This window comes from Salmo trutta, chromosome 18, assembly GCF_901001165.1.
Source record: "Salmo trutta chromosome 18, fSalTru1.1, whole genome shotgun sequence".
NCBI classification, from domain to species: domain Eukaryota; kingdom Metazoa; phylum Chordata; class Actinopteri; order Salmoniformes; family Salmonidae; genus Salmo; species Salmo trutta.
The window spans coordinates 4,955,833-4,973,943 of NC_042974.1; the positions used below are offsets into that span (position 1 = coordinate 4,955,833).

At 42.8% G+C, this 18,111-nt stretch overlaps 1 protein-coding gene across 1 annotated transcript in view; it reads right to left on the reverse strand.

Moving 5' to 3' along the window:
• The window catches only part of LOC115153628 (protein eyes shut homolog), a 220,383-nt gene that overhangs the window by 118,896 nt on the left and 83,376 nt on the right, over positions 1-18,111 (reverse strand). The window contains exons 12-16 of the mRNA XM_029699265.1: positions 16,203-16,325; positions 8,716-8,829; positions 5,990-6,112; positions 1,794-1,907; positions 166-399 (exon numbers count right to left, since the gene is read on the reverse strand). Coding sequence (XP_029555125.1) covers positions 166-399; positions 1,794-1,907; positions 5,990-6,112; positions 8,716-8,829; positions 16,203-16,325 — 708 coding nt within the window. The remainder of the gene's footprint in view (positions 1-165; positions 400-1,793; positions 1,908-5,989; positions 6,113-8,715; positions 8,830-16,202; positions 16,326-18,111) is intronic.

An 18,111-nucleotide genomic window follows, 5' to 3' on the forward strand; every position in this document is an offset into this window, starting at 1 on the left:
AGTCATCCTAAATGCAGGGACAAGACCCTGAAATAAATATAAACATTACCACAGGTTTCAGTAACAAGGAGCCAACGTCTTACAGGGCAACGCACACGCCAAGCACGCACACACACCCCATTAAAATCACATGCCCTGTTTCTTTGTTCCTGGTGATTAGCTTACCGGGTAAACAATGGCACTTGAATCCTCTCGGTAGATCCACACACTTTGATCCGTGATGACACAGCCCATCGACGCAGTGACTTATGGGGATTTCGCACAGCCGCCCCATGTACCCGTGTTGGCAGACGCATTTGAAGCCGTTCGGCAGCTCTTCACAGAACAGGGTCCCCTCCGGGTCACAGGGATTCAACACACACTGGTTCACGGGTGCAGAGCAGTCATCGGCTCCCCATCCTGTATGCATTGGGGTTTGGATCAAAGAGCTGATTGATGTCTGTGTGTTGAATAGCAGCTGTGTTCTGTGTTCTATTCTTCTACCCTTTCTGATACACAGGCTTGGATTGTCATTTCTCAGGATGCTCCTGTCATTGTAAGACGTTTTTCTTTTAGGATTTCTGCTTTACATATGTTATGTTTTTCTTAGTTAGAGGCCCTTAGGCAGTGGAAATACTAGGAAATAGGATTTGATAGAGACCCTTAGACAGTGGAAATACTGTACTAGGAAATAGGATTTGATAGGGGCCCTCAGACAGTGGAAATAGGATTTGATAGGGGCCCTCAGACAGTGGAAATAGGATTTGACAGGGGCCCTTAGACAGTGGAAATACTATGAAATAGAGGCCCTTAGATAGTGGAAATACTAGGAAATAGAGGCCTTTAGACAGTGGAAAAACTAGGAAATATAGGCCCTTAGTCAGTAGAAATACTAGGAAATATAGGCCCTTAGACAATAGAAATATTAGGAAATAGAGGCCCTTAGACAGTGGAAAAACTAGGAATAGAGGGCCTTAGACAGTGGAAATACTAGGAAATAGGATTTGTAAATATAGTCCAACCACCAACCTACATATAGGTATTGAGGGGTGTTTGTGTTTTCCTACATTCATAATTAGACACTCATTCAAGTAATGCATGGCTTTGGTCGACTACTCTCTATTATGACCCAGTGGATGATATTTAAATTAGGTTTGGTTTGGTAATAACAGAGTGCACACAGAGTAATCAATAACAATAACATAGCCTCTTTGCCGGCGTCCCAAATGACACCCTATTCCCTACACTACTTTTGACCAGAGCCATATGTGGCCATTTAGGACTCAGCCTTTTACTACCGATTTTACAAAAGGGATTATTGTAGAATAAACAACAAGAGCATCTAAAAACAACCGGAGGATCTTAATGAATAAATTGCTGAACAATGATTGTGTACAAAGATGGAGGCATAATACTAATTTGACTTCAATGGATTTCAGATATATGATCTTAATTTGAACACGCTGTTGCAGGATAACTTTCCTGCAATGCAGGACATTTTAAACTAGGTGTTTTGTGGTTTAATGTAAGTTCAGCAGAGCCAGATAACGATATATCAACAGGATTAAATCACCCAGACGCAGGTCTTTTGTTAGCTACTTCAGAGAAAATGGTTCTAAAGGGTTAGAGGGATAAGAGGTTGTAGATGGAACCTTGGAACCAAGGAGGTCCTTCTGAAGAAAGGGTTTTAAAAAAGAACCAGAAGGGTTTCTACAGGGGCAAGTCAGCAGCATTTCTGCTTCTAGGTAGGACCTTGTTTTCTCAGAGTAAACTGTAGTTTACAGTACACTATCTGATAAGGGGACAAACTTTACCTGGTGGACAAGTGCAGTGAACCACTCCGGCAAAGATATAACAGGTGCCGCCATTTTTGCATTTTGTCCTATCCCCTGACGCACATTCAATAACAGGTGTAGAGCAGTTTTTACCTGGAAAAGTCAAACAAAAACATTTTCAGAAGGACAAATACAACAGAACCAATGTGCACAAAAAATATCCCATCATTATTCTGACAGTATTCATGGAGACTAAATGACTGTAGTACTGTGTATCTGCTGTCACATTCTGCCATTTACACCACAAGGAGGGGAGACTAAATGACTGCAGTACTGTGTATCTGCTGTCTACATTCTGCCATTTACATCACAAGGAGGGGAGACTAAATGACTGCAGTATTGTGTATCTGCTGTCTACATTCTGCCATTTACATCACAGGGAGGGGAGACTAAATGACTGCAGTAGTGTATATCTGCTGTCTACATTCTGCCATTTACATCACAGGGAGGGGAGACTAAATGACTGCGGTAGTGTATATCTGCTGTCTACATTCTGCCATTTACATCACAGGGAGGGGAGACTAAATGACTGCAGTTCTGTATATCTGCTCATTTGAAATGAAGCTGAATGTAAAGGATGGAATGTCAAATATGTAGTCGACTGTCTCCGTCTCAGGGAGAAGAGTGTACAGTATGTGTTCATTTGAAATGAAGCTGAATGTAAAGGATGGAATGTCAAATATGTAGTCGACTGTCTCCGTCTCAGGGAGAAGAGTGTACAGTATGTGTTCATTTGAAATGAAGCTGAATGTAAAGGATGGAATGTCAAATATGTAGTGGACTGTCTCCGTCTCAGGGAGAAGAGTGTACAGTATGTGTTCATTTGAAATGAAGCTGAATGTAAAGGATGGAATGTCATATGTAGTGGACTGTCTCCGTCTCAGGGAGAAGAGTGTACAGTATGTGTTCATTTGAAATGAAGCTGAATGTAAAGGATGGAATGTCAAATATGTAGTGGACTGTCTCCGTCTCAGGGAGAAGAGTGTCCAGTATGTGTTCATTTGAAATGAAGCTGAATGTAAAGGATGGAATGTCAAATATGTAGTGGACTGTCTCCGTCTCAGGGAGAAGAGTGTACAGTATGTGTTCATTTGAAATGAAGCTGAATGTAAAGGATGGAATGTCATATGTAGTGGACTGTCTCCGTCTCAGGGAGAAGAGTGTACAGTATGTGTTCATTTGAAATGAAGCTGAATGTAAAGGATGGAATGTCAAATATGTAGTGGACTGTCTCCGTCTCAGGGAGAAGAGTGTACAGTATGTGTTCATTTGAAATGAAGCTGAATTCATGTGTTTTTATCACAGCTTTATTGTCGCGTGAGATTTTAAACTAAATTATTCAAAAATATCATCAATATGTATCTTGCCCCATGAGAGGAAACAACGTGCTGGACCATGTGTACACAAACATCTGTGACACATACAAAATCATCCCCGCACCCACTTCGGCCAATTAGATCGCGTCTCTCTCCCTACTCCCCGCCTACAAGCTGCATCTCAAGAGGGAACCACCAACTCCGAGAATAGTGAGGTGCTGGACAGAGGGGGCAGACCTAATGCTGCAGGACTGTTTTGTTAATACTGATTGAAATATCAAAGATTCATCCCCCCAGGACTCATCCATCAACATTGAGGAATATACATCGTCAGTCAAAGGCTTCATTAGGAAATGTGTTGATGATGGTGTACCCACAATAACAAACCGGACATGCCACAACCAAAAATCCTGGATGAACGGTACGGAGAAATCCATACCGTGCTGAGAGCCCGTACTGCAACATTCCATGTCAGCTGAACGAACCCAGACGACTCGATAGCACGCGATGGATACAAGCAAATCTGCAAATCTATTAGGGACGCAAAAAATACTTGAATCCATGTTCAACAACTCAGACTTGCGACGCATTGTGTCAAGGACTACAGGCTATCAAGGACTACAGGCTATCAAGGACTGCAGGCTACCAAGGACTGCAGGCTACCAAGGACTACAATGGCAAATCCAGCTTTGTGGTGCCCACTGAAGCCTCCCTTCCAAGCAGACAATACTGAGTCATCCAGGCATTTTCTCGCTGCTCCGGACGACCAGGTGCTTTCGTTCTCCAAGGCTGACGTAAGGAAAACTCTCAAAAGAGTGAATACTCACAAAGCCGCCTCAGAGTGCCTGCTGACCAGCTGGCGCACTGCTTCAACCTGTGCCTGTCCCAGGCTGGACTCCACACTTTCTACAAGGAGACCACCATCGTCCCAGTGCCCAGAAAAACAGCTTCAAGAGGTTGGTCATGGCCCACGTCAAAGCCATCATGCCAGGCACACTGGACCCCTCCAATGTGCCTACCGCTCCAACAGATCCACGGAAGATGCCTTTTCCATCGCTATTCAAACAGCTCTAACACATCTGGACAACAGGAACACCTATGTGAAAATGCTGTTCATAGACTACAGTTCAGCTTTCAACACTATTGTTCCCTCCAGGCTCGACACCAAGCTCAGAGCCCCACTCTGACTAAGCACAAGGCACCCCAGGGGTGTTTCCTCAGCCCTCTGTTGTACTCCCTGTTCACCCACAACTGTGTGGCTTTGCACCACACCAACTCCATCATCTAGTTTATTGACGACGCCAGGGTTGTAGGCCTGATAACCAACAACGATGAGTCACCCTATTGGGAGGAGGTAAGTGAACTGGCATTGTGGTGCCAGGACAAAAAACTATATCTCAACGTAAGGACAGAAAAAAGGAGATGATTGTGGACTTCAGTAAGCAGAGGAGGGAACACGTCCCAATCCACATCAAACAGGACTGCAGTAGAGAGAGTCGGCAGTTTTAAGTTCTTCTGCGTCCACATCACCGAGGACTTGACATGGACCAACAACACCACCACTCTTGTCAAGAGGGCGCATTAGTGCCTCTACTTCGTATGGCAACAAAATTAATTTGGCATGCCACCCCGGGTCCTCTCCAAATACTACCACTGCACCATCGAGAGCGTCCTGACCGGTTGCATCATGACCTTGTACGGAAATTGATCCGTCCACATTCGCAAGGCCCTCCAGTGGGTGGTGAAGATGGCCCAGTACATCACTGGGGCCGTGTTCCCACCCATCCAAGACATCTACTTGAAACATCAGGGATTTTTCTGCCATTGAAATTGTTGGTAAAAAAATCCCATTATTAAATTTGTACAATATTTTTTAGAATACAACCTGCACTGACTCTCCACACCTCAGCACACATGCACTCAATTGCTGCTACCAGACTGCTAAATACTGCACAATTTAACCACTTGCCCACCAAAACGTGTAAATATTGGACTATAAATTGTGCCTTCATGTATTATACGTATGCTAAAATGTTTTTTTTTTATTCTACTGAGCCATTTACTTCACGTTCATATTCTTATCTTTTATTATTTCTTATTGTTCTTGCGTTGTCCAGAAGGAACCTGCAAGTAAGCATTTCATTGGACGGTGCATACCATGTGTATCCTGTACATATGTCTAATAATAAAACTTGAAACTTGAATGTAAGGATGGAATGTAGAATAAACATGAACTAGATGTACTGTAAGTGTTGGGGTCTGGTATATGTCCGTCAGAGATCATCCGTACTCCACACAGGATTGTAAGAGTATTAACATCTTAGTCTGAGGCCCTTTACTCTCTAGTCTCCCCCTCGGGAGCAGGAATAAAGATGGCTCTAACAGACCTGGGTTCAAAACGTATTTGAAATATTTAAAATACTTGGCACTCCAGGCAGGCTAGAGAAAACACTCCGATGGGCGGGATTTACAGTTTAGGACTATTCTATTGGTCTGTTAAGCCAGGGACGCTCAATCAAGAATAGATAAAGTGTGTGAAATGATTTCAAATAGTATTTGAACCCAGGACTGATCTCTAATCCCCTTCTATGCACTTTCAGAATTCCAGTTAATATGCTCTTGAGTCAGTCAATTAGCAAACAGCTTACAGTGACAACTCTGACAATTTTTAGGCCTCTACTCCTCAAATATTATCACCATTAGGCTGATGGGTTGATATACAGTGCTGTTTTTTAACCCACAGACATGACCAGAATAGTGAAGACATTTGTGGTTATTACAGACCATATACAGTGAGGGACGGGTTTCCCGGACATAGATATGTATGATTTAATAAGAATGATAACATTCATCTCTTACCAACAAACCCCACTGGGCAGATGCATCCATAGTCGGCAACCAGGTCAACACATGTGGAATTGTTGGCGCAGAATCCATAGACACATTCATCATAGTTGATTTCACAGTTCAGCCCCTCAAACCCTATATCAGGAGGAGATAACATCTCACTATCACATACAGTAGGAGATAACATCTCACTATCACATACAGTAGGAGATAACATCTCACTATCACATACAGTTGGAGATAACATCTCACTATCACATACAGTTGGATGGCGTAGTAGATCAGACTTTCAAACCAACTCAAAGGCAGAGTTAAGCATCAAATGGAGACGCCAAGTAAAAAACGAGGCCGTGTTTTTATTCAGTCAGTTAGAAACGGAACCAGTCCTATGATCAACATGTCATTACAGGTCATGTAAAACAAGTGATTAGTTTGTTTTTGCAGTTGTGGGTGTATTTCTCCTGCTTTTTAAAGACGAGATATCCTGGAATATAAACATTTACTGTACAGTATTTTACCTCTATGATCTCATCAAGCCATCTTCACACTTACATGCCTAATTCCTGTCATAAATTGGTCGGCGCCATTTATGTCATTAAGTTATGAGTGGAGAGGGGAGAAGGGGCATAAATATCAGGCAATTTTGCCAATAATTTATTGGCTGTGTCGTCGATGTCCTACCTGTGAGACATACCTCTGATTAAACCTTGATTTCGGCCGAGGACTGTTATGCATTATTAATGGACAAAGGATAATTGTCAAGTTTTATGACATGGAGAGAGATGGAAATTGGTTCCATGGATGGGTGAGTCATAAATGGCACCCTATTCCTTACATAATGAACTACTTTTACCAGAGCTCATAGGGCCCTGGTCAAAAGTAGTGCACTATATATGGAATAGGATACCATTTGGAACTTCAGTTCTGGTCAGTAGTGAGGAATGATGAGAATTTGCCCTGCACCGATGGTGCTGATAGCCTGGCATTAGTCATGGGTACCTCTGCAGCCACGGCCTGTGACAGTGCTAATGATAGTCATTTTGTAGCGTGACCATGCAGTCGAATAAGTTTATGGGAGCAGAAAATGTCAGAGAAAAGGAGTAGAGCTCTACAGCTCGCTGTCCTTCACTTCATGGAATTAACCTTTCATCTGGTTTAGCTAGTAGAGCTCTACAGCTCGCTGTCCTTCATCACATTAACCATTCATCTGGTTTAGCTAGTAGAAATCTACAGCTCACTGTCCTTCATCACATTAACCTTTCATCTGGTTTAGCTAGTAGAAATCTACAGCTCACTGTCCTTCATCACATTAACCTTTCATCTGGTTTAGCTAGTAGAAATCTACAGCTCACTGTTCATCATCACATTAACCTTTCATCTGGTTTAGCTAGTAGAAATCTACAGCTCACTGTCCTTCATCACATTAACCTTTCATCTGGTTTAACTAGTAGAAATCTACAGCTCACTGTCCTTCATCACATTAACCTTTCATCTGGTTTAACTAGTAGAAATCTACAGCTCACTGTTCATCATCACATTAACCTTTCATCTGGTTTAGCTAGTAGAAATCTACAGCTCACTGTCCTTCATCACATTAACCTTTCATCTGGTTTAACTAGTAGAAATCTACAGCTCACTGTCCTTCATCACATTAACCTTTCATCTGGTTTAGCTAGTAGAAATCTACAGCTCACTGTCCTTCATCACATTAACCTTTCATCTGGTTTAGCTAGTAGAAATCTACAGCTCACTGTCCTTCACTTCATGGCATTAACCTTTCATCTGGTTTAGCTAGTAGAAATCTACAGCTCACTGTCCTTCATCACATTAACCTTTCATCTGGTTTAGCTAGTAGAAATCTACAGCTCGCTGTCCTTCACTTCATGGCATTAACCTTTCATCTGGTTTAGCTAGTAGAAATCTACAGCTCACTGTCCTTCATCACATTAACCTTTCATCTGGTTTAGCTAGTAGAAATCTACAGCTCACTGTCCTTCATCACATTAACCTTTCATCTGGTTTAGCTAGTAGAAATCTACAGCTCGCTGTCCTTCATCACATTAACCTTTCATCTGGTTTAGCTAGTAGAAATCTACAGCTCACTGTTCTTCATCACATTAACCTTTCATCTGGTTTAGCTAGTAGAAATCTACAGCTCGCTGTCCTTCATCACATTAACCTTTCATCTGGTTTAACTAGTAGAAATCTACAGCTCACTGTCCTTCATCACATTAACCTTTCATCTGGTTTAGCTAGTAGAAATCTACAGCTCACTGTCCTTCATCACATTAACCTTTCATCTGGTTTAGCTAGTAGAAATCTACAGCTCACTGTCCTTCATCACATTAACCTTTCATCTTGTTGAATGTTAGATATGTGCTGATATAACTTAATGGCCTGAAAACACCCAGTAATAATCAGGTGATGTCTTAGATAAAAAGGTCACTTTTATTATTATTTCATTTGTCCCTCAGCAGTGGTTGTATGCATATATGTTGATTCAGTGGTAATGCACAGGCTGTGATACTATAGCCTATCATTCATTTAGTGCTACATTAATGTACTGCCTTGGAGATGACAAACCAGGTAGCCTGCGGCACAATTTATTTTGTATTTGATTTTTCTACATCCATTTTTTTATTGATATTTTAAATCACAATAATTTCCTCAATTGCAATAGGTTACCTTCTTGCTGTACAGGGAATAGGGTGCCATGTGGAACACAGACTGGCTCTTACCAGCTGGACAGAAGCAGTGATACAGGTCAACACCGTCCACACACACAGCTCCGTTCTGGCACGGCATCGACTTGCAGTCGTTCAGATTCACCTCACAGAACGGCCCACCAAAGCCTGCATGACAGAAACATGCGCGCACACGCACGCCCACACGCACGCACGCACACACGCACACACACACACGCACACACACACGCACACACACACACACACACACACACACTTATTACTGGGTGTTTAGTGAATCTCTTTGGTTAGTTTTATCTGTCAGCCAATTAAGATTTGTATGACTTTGTTTCCCCACTCTGAAGCTGCTTTACAAAGCTGTTTCTGATCCAGTGTGTGTGTTTGTATGAGTGTGCATGTGTATCTGCATGTGTGTGTGTGTTTGTGTGAGTGTGCATGTGTATCTGCATGTGTGTGTGTCTTTGTGTGAGTGTGAGTGTGCATGTGTATCTGCATGTGTGTGTGTGTTTGTGCGAGTATGTGTATCTGCATGTGTGTGTGTGTTTGTGCGAGTATGTGTATCTGCATGTGTGTGTGTGTTTGTGCGAGTATGTGTATCTGCGTGTGTGTGGATCGTTTAATCATTGTTAATATGAGGCATTAATTGGCTCTTTGATATATAACAAACAGGCCAGATCCTGTGATATGATCTAATATATAACATTAAACAGGCCAGATCCTGTGATATGATCTAATAAACTCAGCAAAAAAAGAAATGTCCTCTCACTGTCAACTGCGTTTATTTTCAGAAAACTTAACATGATCTAATAAACTGAACAAGTTCCACAAACATGTGACTAACAGAAATGGAATAACGTGTCCCTGAACAAAGGGGGGGGGGTCCAAATCAAAAGAAACAGTCAGTATCTGTTATGGCCACCAGCTGCATTAAGTACTGCAGTGCATCTCCTCCTCATGGACTGCACCAGATTTGCCAGTTCTTGCTGTGAGATGTTACCCCACTCCATCAAGGCACCTACAAGTTCCCGGACATTTCTGGGGGGAATGACCCTAGCCCTCACCCTCCGATCCAACAGGTCCCAGACGTGCTCAATGGGATTGAGATCTGGGTTCTTCGCTGGCCATGGCAGAACACTGACATTCCTGTCTTATAGGAAATCACGCACAGAATGAGCAGTATGGCTGGTGGCATTGTCATGCTGGAGGGTCATGTCAGGATGAGCCTGCAGGAAGAGTACCACATGAGGGAGGAGGATGTCTTCCCTGTAACGCACAGCGTTGAGATTGCCTGCAATGACAACAAGCTCAGTCCGATGATGCTGTGACACACCGCCCCAGACCATGACGGACCCTCCACCTCCAAATCGATCCCGCTCCAGAGTACAGGCCTCGGTGTAACGCTCATTCCTTCGACGATAAACGCGAATCCGACCATCACAACTGGTGAGACAAAACCGCAACTCCTCAGTGAAGAGCACTTTTTGCCAGTCCTGTCTGGTCCAGCGACGGTGAGTTTGTGCCCATAGGCGACGTTGTTGCCGATGATGTCTGGTGAGGACCTGCCTTACAACAGGCCTACAAGCCCTCAGTCCAGCTTCTCTCAGCCTATTGCGGACAGTCTGAGTACTGATGGAGGGATTGTGCATTCCTGGTGTAACAGGCAGTTGTTGTTGCCATCCTGTACCTGTCCCGCAGGTGTGATGTTTGGATGTACCGATCGGGTGCAGGGGTTGTTACACGTGGTCTGCCACTGCGAGGACAATCAGCTGTCCGTCCTGTCTCCCTGTAGCTCTGTCTTAGGCGTCTCACAGTACGGACATTGTGATCTGTGTGATCCTGTGATCTGATCTAACACTAAACTCACATCCTCCATTCCAAGAGACGCAGGAAACACACAGACAGGCACAGATAGGGACACACACACACACACAGGCTTGTGATCACACAAACACCTCCCTACCTTTATTCAATATCGTCAATAAGGTGTGTAGGCAGGGGAAGCAGTGGTGAGATGACTAACTAACGCATTGACTGAAGTGAAAGTGGAGGACGAGACAGACAGACAGACAGACAGACAGACAGACAGACAGACAGACAGACAGACAGACAGACAGACAGACAGACAGACAGACAGACAGACAGACAGACAGACAGACAGACAGACAGACAGACAGACAGACAGACAGACAGACAGACAGACAGACAGACAGACAGACAGAAAAGAAGTGAGAAAAAGAGATAGCGAGAAAAGAGAAAAAGAGAGAGAGAGGGAGAGAGGTGTTTGGCCCAATGTTCGACAGGGCAGGCAGAGTGCCATTCTATCGAAGCCTTGCACCATAACAAGCACCTATGGGGATCATAAGTATCAGTTCTTTCCCCAACCCTGTTGTTAGTACCTGGGTTCAAAGAGTATTCGTTCTATTACAAATACTTTGACGGTTTGATTGATCCACTGCCTAGATTGCCAGATGAGTGAGATTTACACTTTTGGTACTAATCCGTTGGTTACATTATGCCAGGCTAGCTCAGTCAAGCTCAGCCAAAGTATTTTAAAGAAAACAAATGCTATTTGAAACCAGGTTTGACACATGGCCACTGAAAATCTATTTACCGGTGCTCTATCTGAAGAGTTGTCTGGAGAGTCTTGTAAAACAGACCATGATCACTGATGCAATCATGTCCAGATAAAGTTAATGCATTGCCTTCTCTGAGCGAATGCTAAACAGTGATTCCCTGAGCTTAACAATCAACGCAGGTGCTGGCCATGCATTGGCCGGGTAATGGTGGTAGAAACACAATGTAATGTAGAGCCTACACATTTCAATGGAAGATCATTATTACATTACTGGACTTAGCTGTAACAGAGATAGTTGAACCCATTATTACATTACTGGACTTAGTTAAACCCATTATTACATTACTGGACTTAGTTAAACCCATTATTACATTACTGGACTTAGTTAAACCCATTATTACATTACTGGACTTAGTTAAAGACATTATTACATTACTGGACTTAGTTAAAGACATTATTACATTACTGGACTTAGTTAAACCCATTATTACATTACTGGACTTAGTTAAACCCATTATTACATTACTGGACTTAGTTAAAGACATTATTACATTACTGGACTTAGTTAAACCCATTATTACATTACTGGACTTAGCTGTAACAGAGATAGTTGAACAACACAAAGCACCCTCGGCTATTTCAGCCCACACCTGGAGCGGCAGGTAACCTAGTGGTTAAAAGCGTTGGGCCAGTAACCGAAAGGTCGCCAGTTCGAATGCCGTTCTGCCCATGAGCAAGGCAGTTATCCCTCAACAACAACTCTTCCCCGGGCGCTGATGACGTGGACGTCCATTAAGGCAGGCCCCTGCACCTCTCTGATTCAGAGGGGTTAAATGACTCCTGCACCTCTCTGATTCAGAGGGGTTAAATGACTCCTGTACCTCTCTGATTCAGAGGGGTTAAATGACTCCTGTACCTCTCTGATTCAGAGGGGTTAAATGACTCCTGTACCTCTCTGATTCAAAGGATTAAATGACTCCTGTACCTCTCTGATTCAGAGGGGTTAAATGACTCCTGCACCTCTCTGATTCAGAGGGGTTAAATGACTCCTGTACCTCTCTGATTCAAAGGATTAAATGACTCCTGTACCTCTCTGATTCAGAGGGTTAAATGACTCCTGTACCTCTCTGATTCAGAGGGGTTAAATGACTCCTGTACCTCTCTGATTCAAAGGATTAAATGACTCCTGTACCTCTCTGATTCAGAGGGGTTAAATGACTCCTGCACCTCTCTGATTCAGAGGGGTTAAATGACTCCTGTACCTCTCTGATTCAAAGGATTAAATGACTCCTGCACCTCTCTGATTCAGAGGGGTTAAATGACTCCTGTACCTCTCTGATTCAAAGGATTAAATGACTCCTGCACCTCTCTGATTCAGAGGGTTAAATGTAAAGACACGTTTCAGTTGGACATTACTCTTTTCTTGTAGTCTTTTTTCACATCAGTACTTCTTGTTTTTAAAATGTGCTTTCTTCCTGTCAGTGGGCACTTTTGAGTGTTTTGACAAAGACTATCAATGTCACAAATGGCACCCTATTCCCTATATAGTGCACTCCTTTTGAAAAGGGCCCATGGGGAATAGGGTGCCATTTGGGAAGGAGAGAAAGGACTATTAAAATCCTGAAACCAAGTGTGTCTGTCGCATCAGCAACACGCGTCACTTCCTCCCGGGTATTGATCATTACAGAGTCCCCACTTTTAAGAAATAAGAAATGGCACACTATTCCCTATTTCGTGCACTATGTTTGACCAGGGCCCATAGGGCTCTGTAGTGAATTATTTAGGGAACAGGGTGTCATTTGGGACAAACCCAGTGTCTTGGGTTTAGCCATGCTTCTCTGACAGATACTAGGGCGACCACTTTTATTGCTTCTGAAACAATGCTTTTAGCTTGTAAAATATAATGGAGTGTAAGAACACATAGCAAGGACACATTGCAGTGAGGGAGACAGTTCTAGGAGGTGGTGCCGGTACATACGCTGTTTAGTGTGTGTGTGTGTGTGTGTGTGTGTGAGTGTTTGTGTGTGTGTGAGTGTTTGTGTGAGTGTGACACATATTCCTGTTAAGCTATCTTGGCAGGTGCAGCATTAAGGCAGTAGATAATGCGTATGCCAACCCCTGCCAGTCTAAAACATTTCTGAAAGGCCATCCGCTGCGGCGTGTAATTTGCCCTTGAGACGTGGAGCCAGAGCTGGGTAGAGGACTAGAGAGGAGTGGTGGAGGAGGCTGGTGTTCACTGTAGGGTTGCACTTTCATTTGCATAACAAATCACTCATGATCGTTCACTCTGACACACGTCCAGAATAAGTGCAAGGGGAGTAATGAAGTTGTTGGTTATTGATACGGTCGCCTGAACCTCCACGGGATAATCGCTCAGACTAAGATAATGTTTTACATTTTAGGTGTGGTGGTTAGATGTGTGATGGGTCGTTTGGACATGTGCACATATTTTAGTTACATTTTGATGAATGCATGCATCGCTTTGTGATCACTGTTCACTGCCTGTACCCTGTATAACTTCACAACACTGTTCACTGTCTGTACCCTGTATAACTTCACAACACTGTTCACTGTCTGTACCCTGTATAACTTCACAACACTGTTCACTGTCTGTACCCTGCATAACTTCACAACACTGTTCACTGTCTGTACCCTGTATAACTTCACACCACTGTTCACTGTCTGTACCCTGCATAACTTCACAACACTGTTCACTGTCTGTACCCTGTATAACTTCACACCACTGTTCACTGTCTGTACCCTGTATAACTTCACAACACTGTTCACTGTCTGTACCCTGCATAACTTCACACCACTGTTCACTGGTCTGTACCCTGTATAACTTCACAACACTGTTCACTGTCTGTAGCCTGTATAACTTCACAACACTGTTCACTGTCTGTACCCTGTATAACTTCACAACACTGTTCACTGTCTGTACCCTGTATAACTTCACACCACTGTTCACTGTCTGTACCCTGTATAACTTCACAACACTGTTCACTGTCTGTACCCTGTATAACTTCACTGTCTGTACCCTGCATAACTTCACAACACTGTTCACTGTCTGTACCCTGTATAACTTCACAACACTGTTCACTGTCTGTACCCTGTATAACTTCACAACACTGTTCACTGTCTGTACCCTGTATAACTTCACACCACTGTTCACTGTCTGTACCCTGTATAACTTCACAACACTGTTCACTGTCTGTACCCTGTATAACTTCACACCACTGTTCACTGTCTGTACCCTGCATAACTTCACAACACTGTTCACTGTCTGTACCCTGTATAACTTCACAACACTGTTCACTGTCTGTACCCTGTATAACTTCACAACACTGTTCACTGTCTGTAGCCTGTATAACTTCACAACACTGTTCACTGTCTGTACCCTGCATAACTTCACAACACTGTTCACTGTCTGTAGGTAACTTCACGATCACTGTTCATTGTCTTTACCATATTTGTCTTTATCATATTTTTATGATACAAGCTTCACTATCATGAGGCAAGTTGAACTTTAACCCCATAGTTAAACATTCAAGGCTTCATACAATATCCAAATTGCCTCTGGAAGAAACATCAGCACAAGAACTGTTAGTCGGGAGCTTCATGAAATGGGTTTCCATGGCCGAGCAGCCGCTCACAAGCCTAAGATCACCATGTGCAATACCAAGCGTTGGCTGGAGTGGTGTAAAGCTCGCCACCATTGGACCCTGGAGCAGTCGCAAAGCATTCTCTGGAGTGATGAACCACGCTTCACTATCTGTCAGTCCGACGGACTAATCTGGGTTTGGTGGATGCCAGGAGAACGCTACTTCCCAAAATGCATAGTGACAACTGTAAAGTTTGGTGGAGGAGGAATAATGGTCTGGGGCTGTTTTTCATGGTTCGGGCTAGGCCCCTGAGTTCCAATGAAGGGAAATCTTAACGCTACATCATACAATGACTTTCTAGACAATTCTGTGCTTCCAACTTTGTGGCAACAGTTTGGGGAAGGCCCTTTCCTGTTTCAGCATGACAATGCCCTCATGCACAAAGCCAGGTCCATACAGAAATGGTTTGTTGAAATCGGTCTGGAAGAGCTCGACTGGTCTGCACAGAACCCTGTCCTCAACCCCATTGTACACCTATGGGATAAATTGGAACGCCGAATGCGAGCCAGTCCTAATTACCCAATATTAGTCTCCGACCTCACTAATGCTCTTGTGGCTGAATGGATGCAAGTCCCCACACCAATGTTCCAACATCTTGTGGAAAACCTTCCCAGAAGAGTGGAGGCTGTTATAGCAGCAAAGGGGGCACCAACTCCATATTAATGGCCATGATTTTGGAATGAGATGTTCGACGAGCAGGTGTCCATACACTTTTGGTCGTGTATTGCAGATGGAAATAGATCCCCCCCTGAAAACCAAATCTATTCTTGATAATCTATTCTTAATGTTCCCTCGTTTAGAAAAAGAGAGAGACAGGAAACAGCCTGATGAATATCTAATATGTACTCAATATCACCTCAATAAACTGAACATTTCTGTCATGAATTGTTCTAAACAAATCTTAAAAATAGTTGAAATGTCATTTTTGAACATGAACAACTTACTCCATAAATGTACTGTACAGATGTAGGGTCTTAATTTAAGACAGTTTGCTACAGCAGGAAAATAATCCTGCAGCAACAGGATATGTGAATTATTATTATTATTATGTGGATTATAATTAATGGACGTTTTTGTAAGGGTTGATACATTTTTCGTGAGGGAAAATCTAATTTCAAAGTGGAAATTACAAACTACAGAAGCCTTTTTAAACCTCAAACACAATACAAGTTTTAAATGTCCTGAATTGCAGGAAAGTTCTCCTGCAACAGGGTGATCAAATTAAGATCCTACATTTGTAATCAGTCGTGTTTGAAAGGTAACATGTCACCATGGGGAATTACCTTTTTCACAAATACATGTGACGTTCTGTCCATTCCCAGTCTCAGTGCAGTTCACTGTGCGTTCTTGGCATATTCCTAGTGAGCAGAGGTCTATATCCACAGAACAATCTTCCCCTTGAAACCCTGCAACACCCAAATACACATACACACATAGAAATCAGACAGTTTCTTCCATCAAGCGGACAATAAAAGACATCGAAATAAAAAAGAAATAAAAAATACAGCTCTTAGCAATATGAACTCAGTAAAGGACATGACATGGAACACACTGTGCACCACATGCTCTACTTGGAGACAATTCCCTTCAAATGTCCTTGTTAAGCTATGAGGAGCCATTAAGTAAAGAAGAATGTACTACTCTGAAACGTGGAGCAATTTCCTTTCCATGAGGAAGCCAAGCCACTATTAAGTTAGGAACTCACAAAATGATTTTAAAACACATTTACGGTTGTTTAATGTTTTATCCTTTCTGAAGTAGATTGACGTGAGTCATTGATTTCTCTACCTGCTGCCCAGTATAGTAATAGAGTGAGTGAAGCATCGACATAAAGACCCATCCTGTCTCTCTCCCTACTGATCTATATCACATTTGTCTACCGAAGCAGATGCCGCGCCTACATGTCATTGACAGCTGGGGCCGCATCGATAACTTTTTGTTCTAAATAAAAACCCAGCCGCCGTGTAACTGATACCTGGTCAATAATGCCAGTAAATAAGGCTGGCTAATATATCACAGCTCATAATGGAACAGAGTATGACCTTAATGAATGCCTGAATGGACCTAATTTACAATGTGAGCATCCCAAACGGCACCATATTCCCTATGTAGTGCACTACATTTGACCAGAGACCTATAGGCAATGAGTAGTGAGAAGTGCGCTGTGTAGGGAATAGGGAGCCATTTGGGACGCAGAATCTCTCTCTGCTCCCAAATGGGTGCTCTGTGAGATAAAGATGCTGTCTAATTGGAAAACATATCACAAATGGAAAGAGCCAACTGTAGTAAGAAGAAGATACAGACGGTGGTCCAATGTGTTTTCTGGACATTAAATAATCAATAGTAGCAGCTATCAAGTCAACAACATCTCACAATGTCACCTCACCGCTGCAAATGTTTGGCTTGAATTAGATTGAGTCTATTAGTAACACTTTGCTGAGGAGATAATGAAATCATTGTTAACATTTTACAAACTACAGGTAAATGATACACTTACTGTTGTTTAACATGTGTAGTAGTGGTTAACCTACGTTTACATGACAGCACATTGACAGCAGAAGACAGTTCACAACTAACTATCAAGGATTCATTACTTTCTCCATTCTTCCTCCAATTGCAGTGTATGATTTACCATTTTGAAGCGTTGAGTCTGTGTAAAAAACAACAACACACAATTACGTTGTTGAGCGAAAAGAGATGTGGAGTCGAAATATTAACACTAGAACCAGCAGGACTTGAGACATACAAGCAGCAGCCATATTGATTTACTATAAACCCTTTTCATGGATAACCTAATGGAACTGAGACATTATATTCAAGGCCAAATGGATGTCACATCAGTTCAACTACCCTGAGTTGCTAACGGACAGCTACTGCCTCCAACAAAGTATTTCACAAGTGTTTAATAACCAATTGTGCGTACAATTCACCTGGAGGTTAATGTTGCATGAAGGAATGTCACACGTAGGGTGCGTCTCAAATTGCACCCTATTTCCCTATATAGTGTGCTACTTTTGACCAGAACCCTACGCGTTCCCCTACTGGCCCTGATAAAAGTAGTGACTTACATAGGGAATAGGTTGGCATTTAGGACGCAGACTTACAGTGCCCGCTGTCATCTCCAAATTGAACTACCTACTCCCTGTTCAGTTACCATTAGACTACTGTAGAGAATACAGCCACCATAAGACT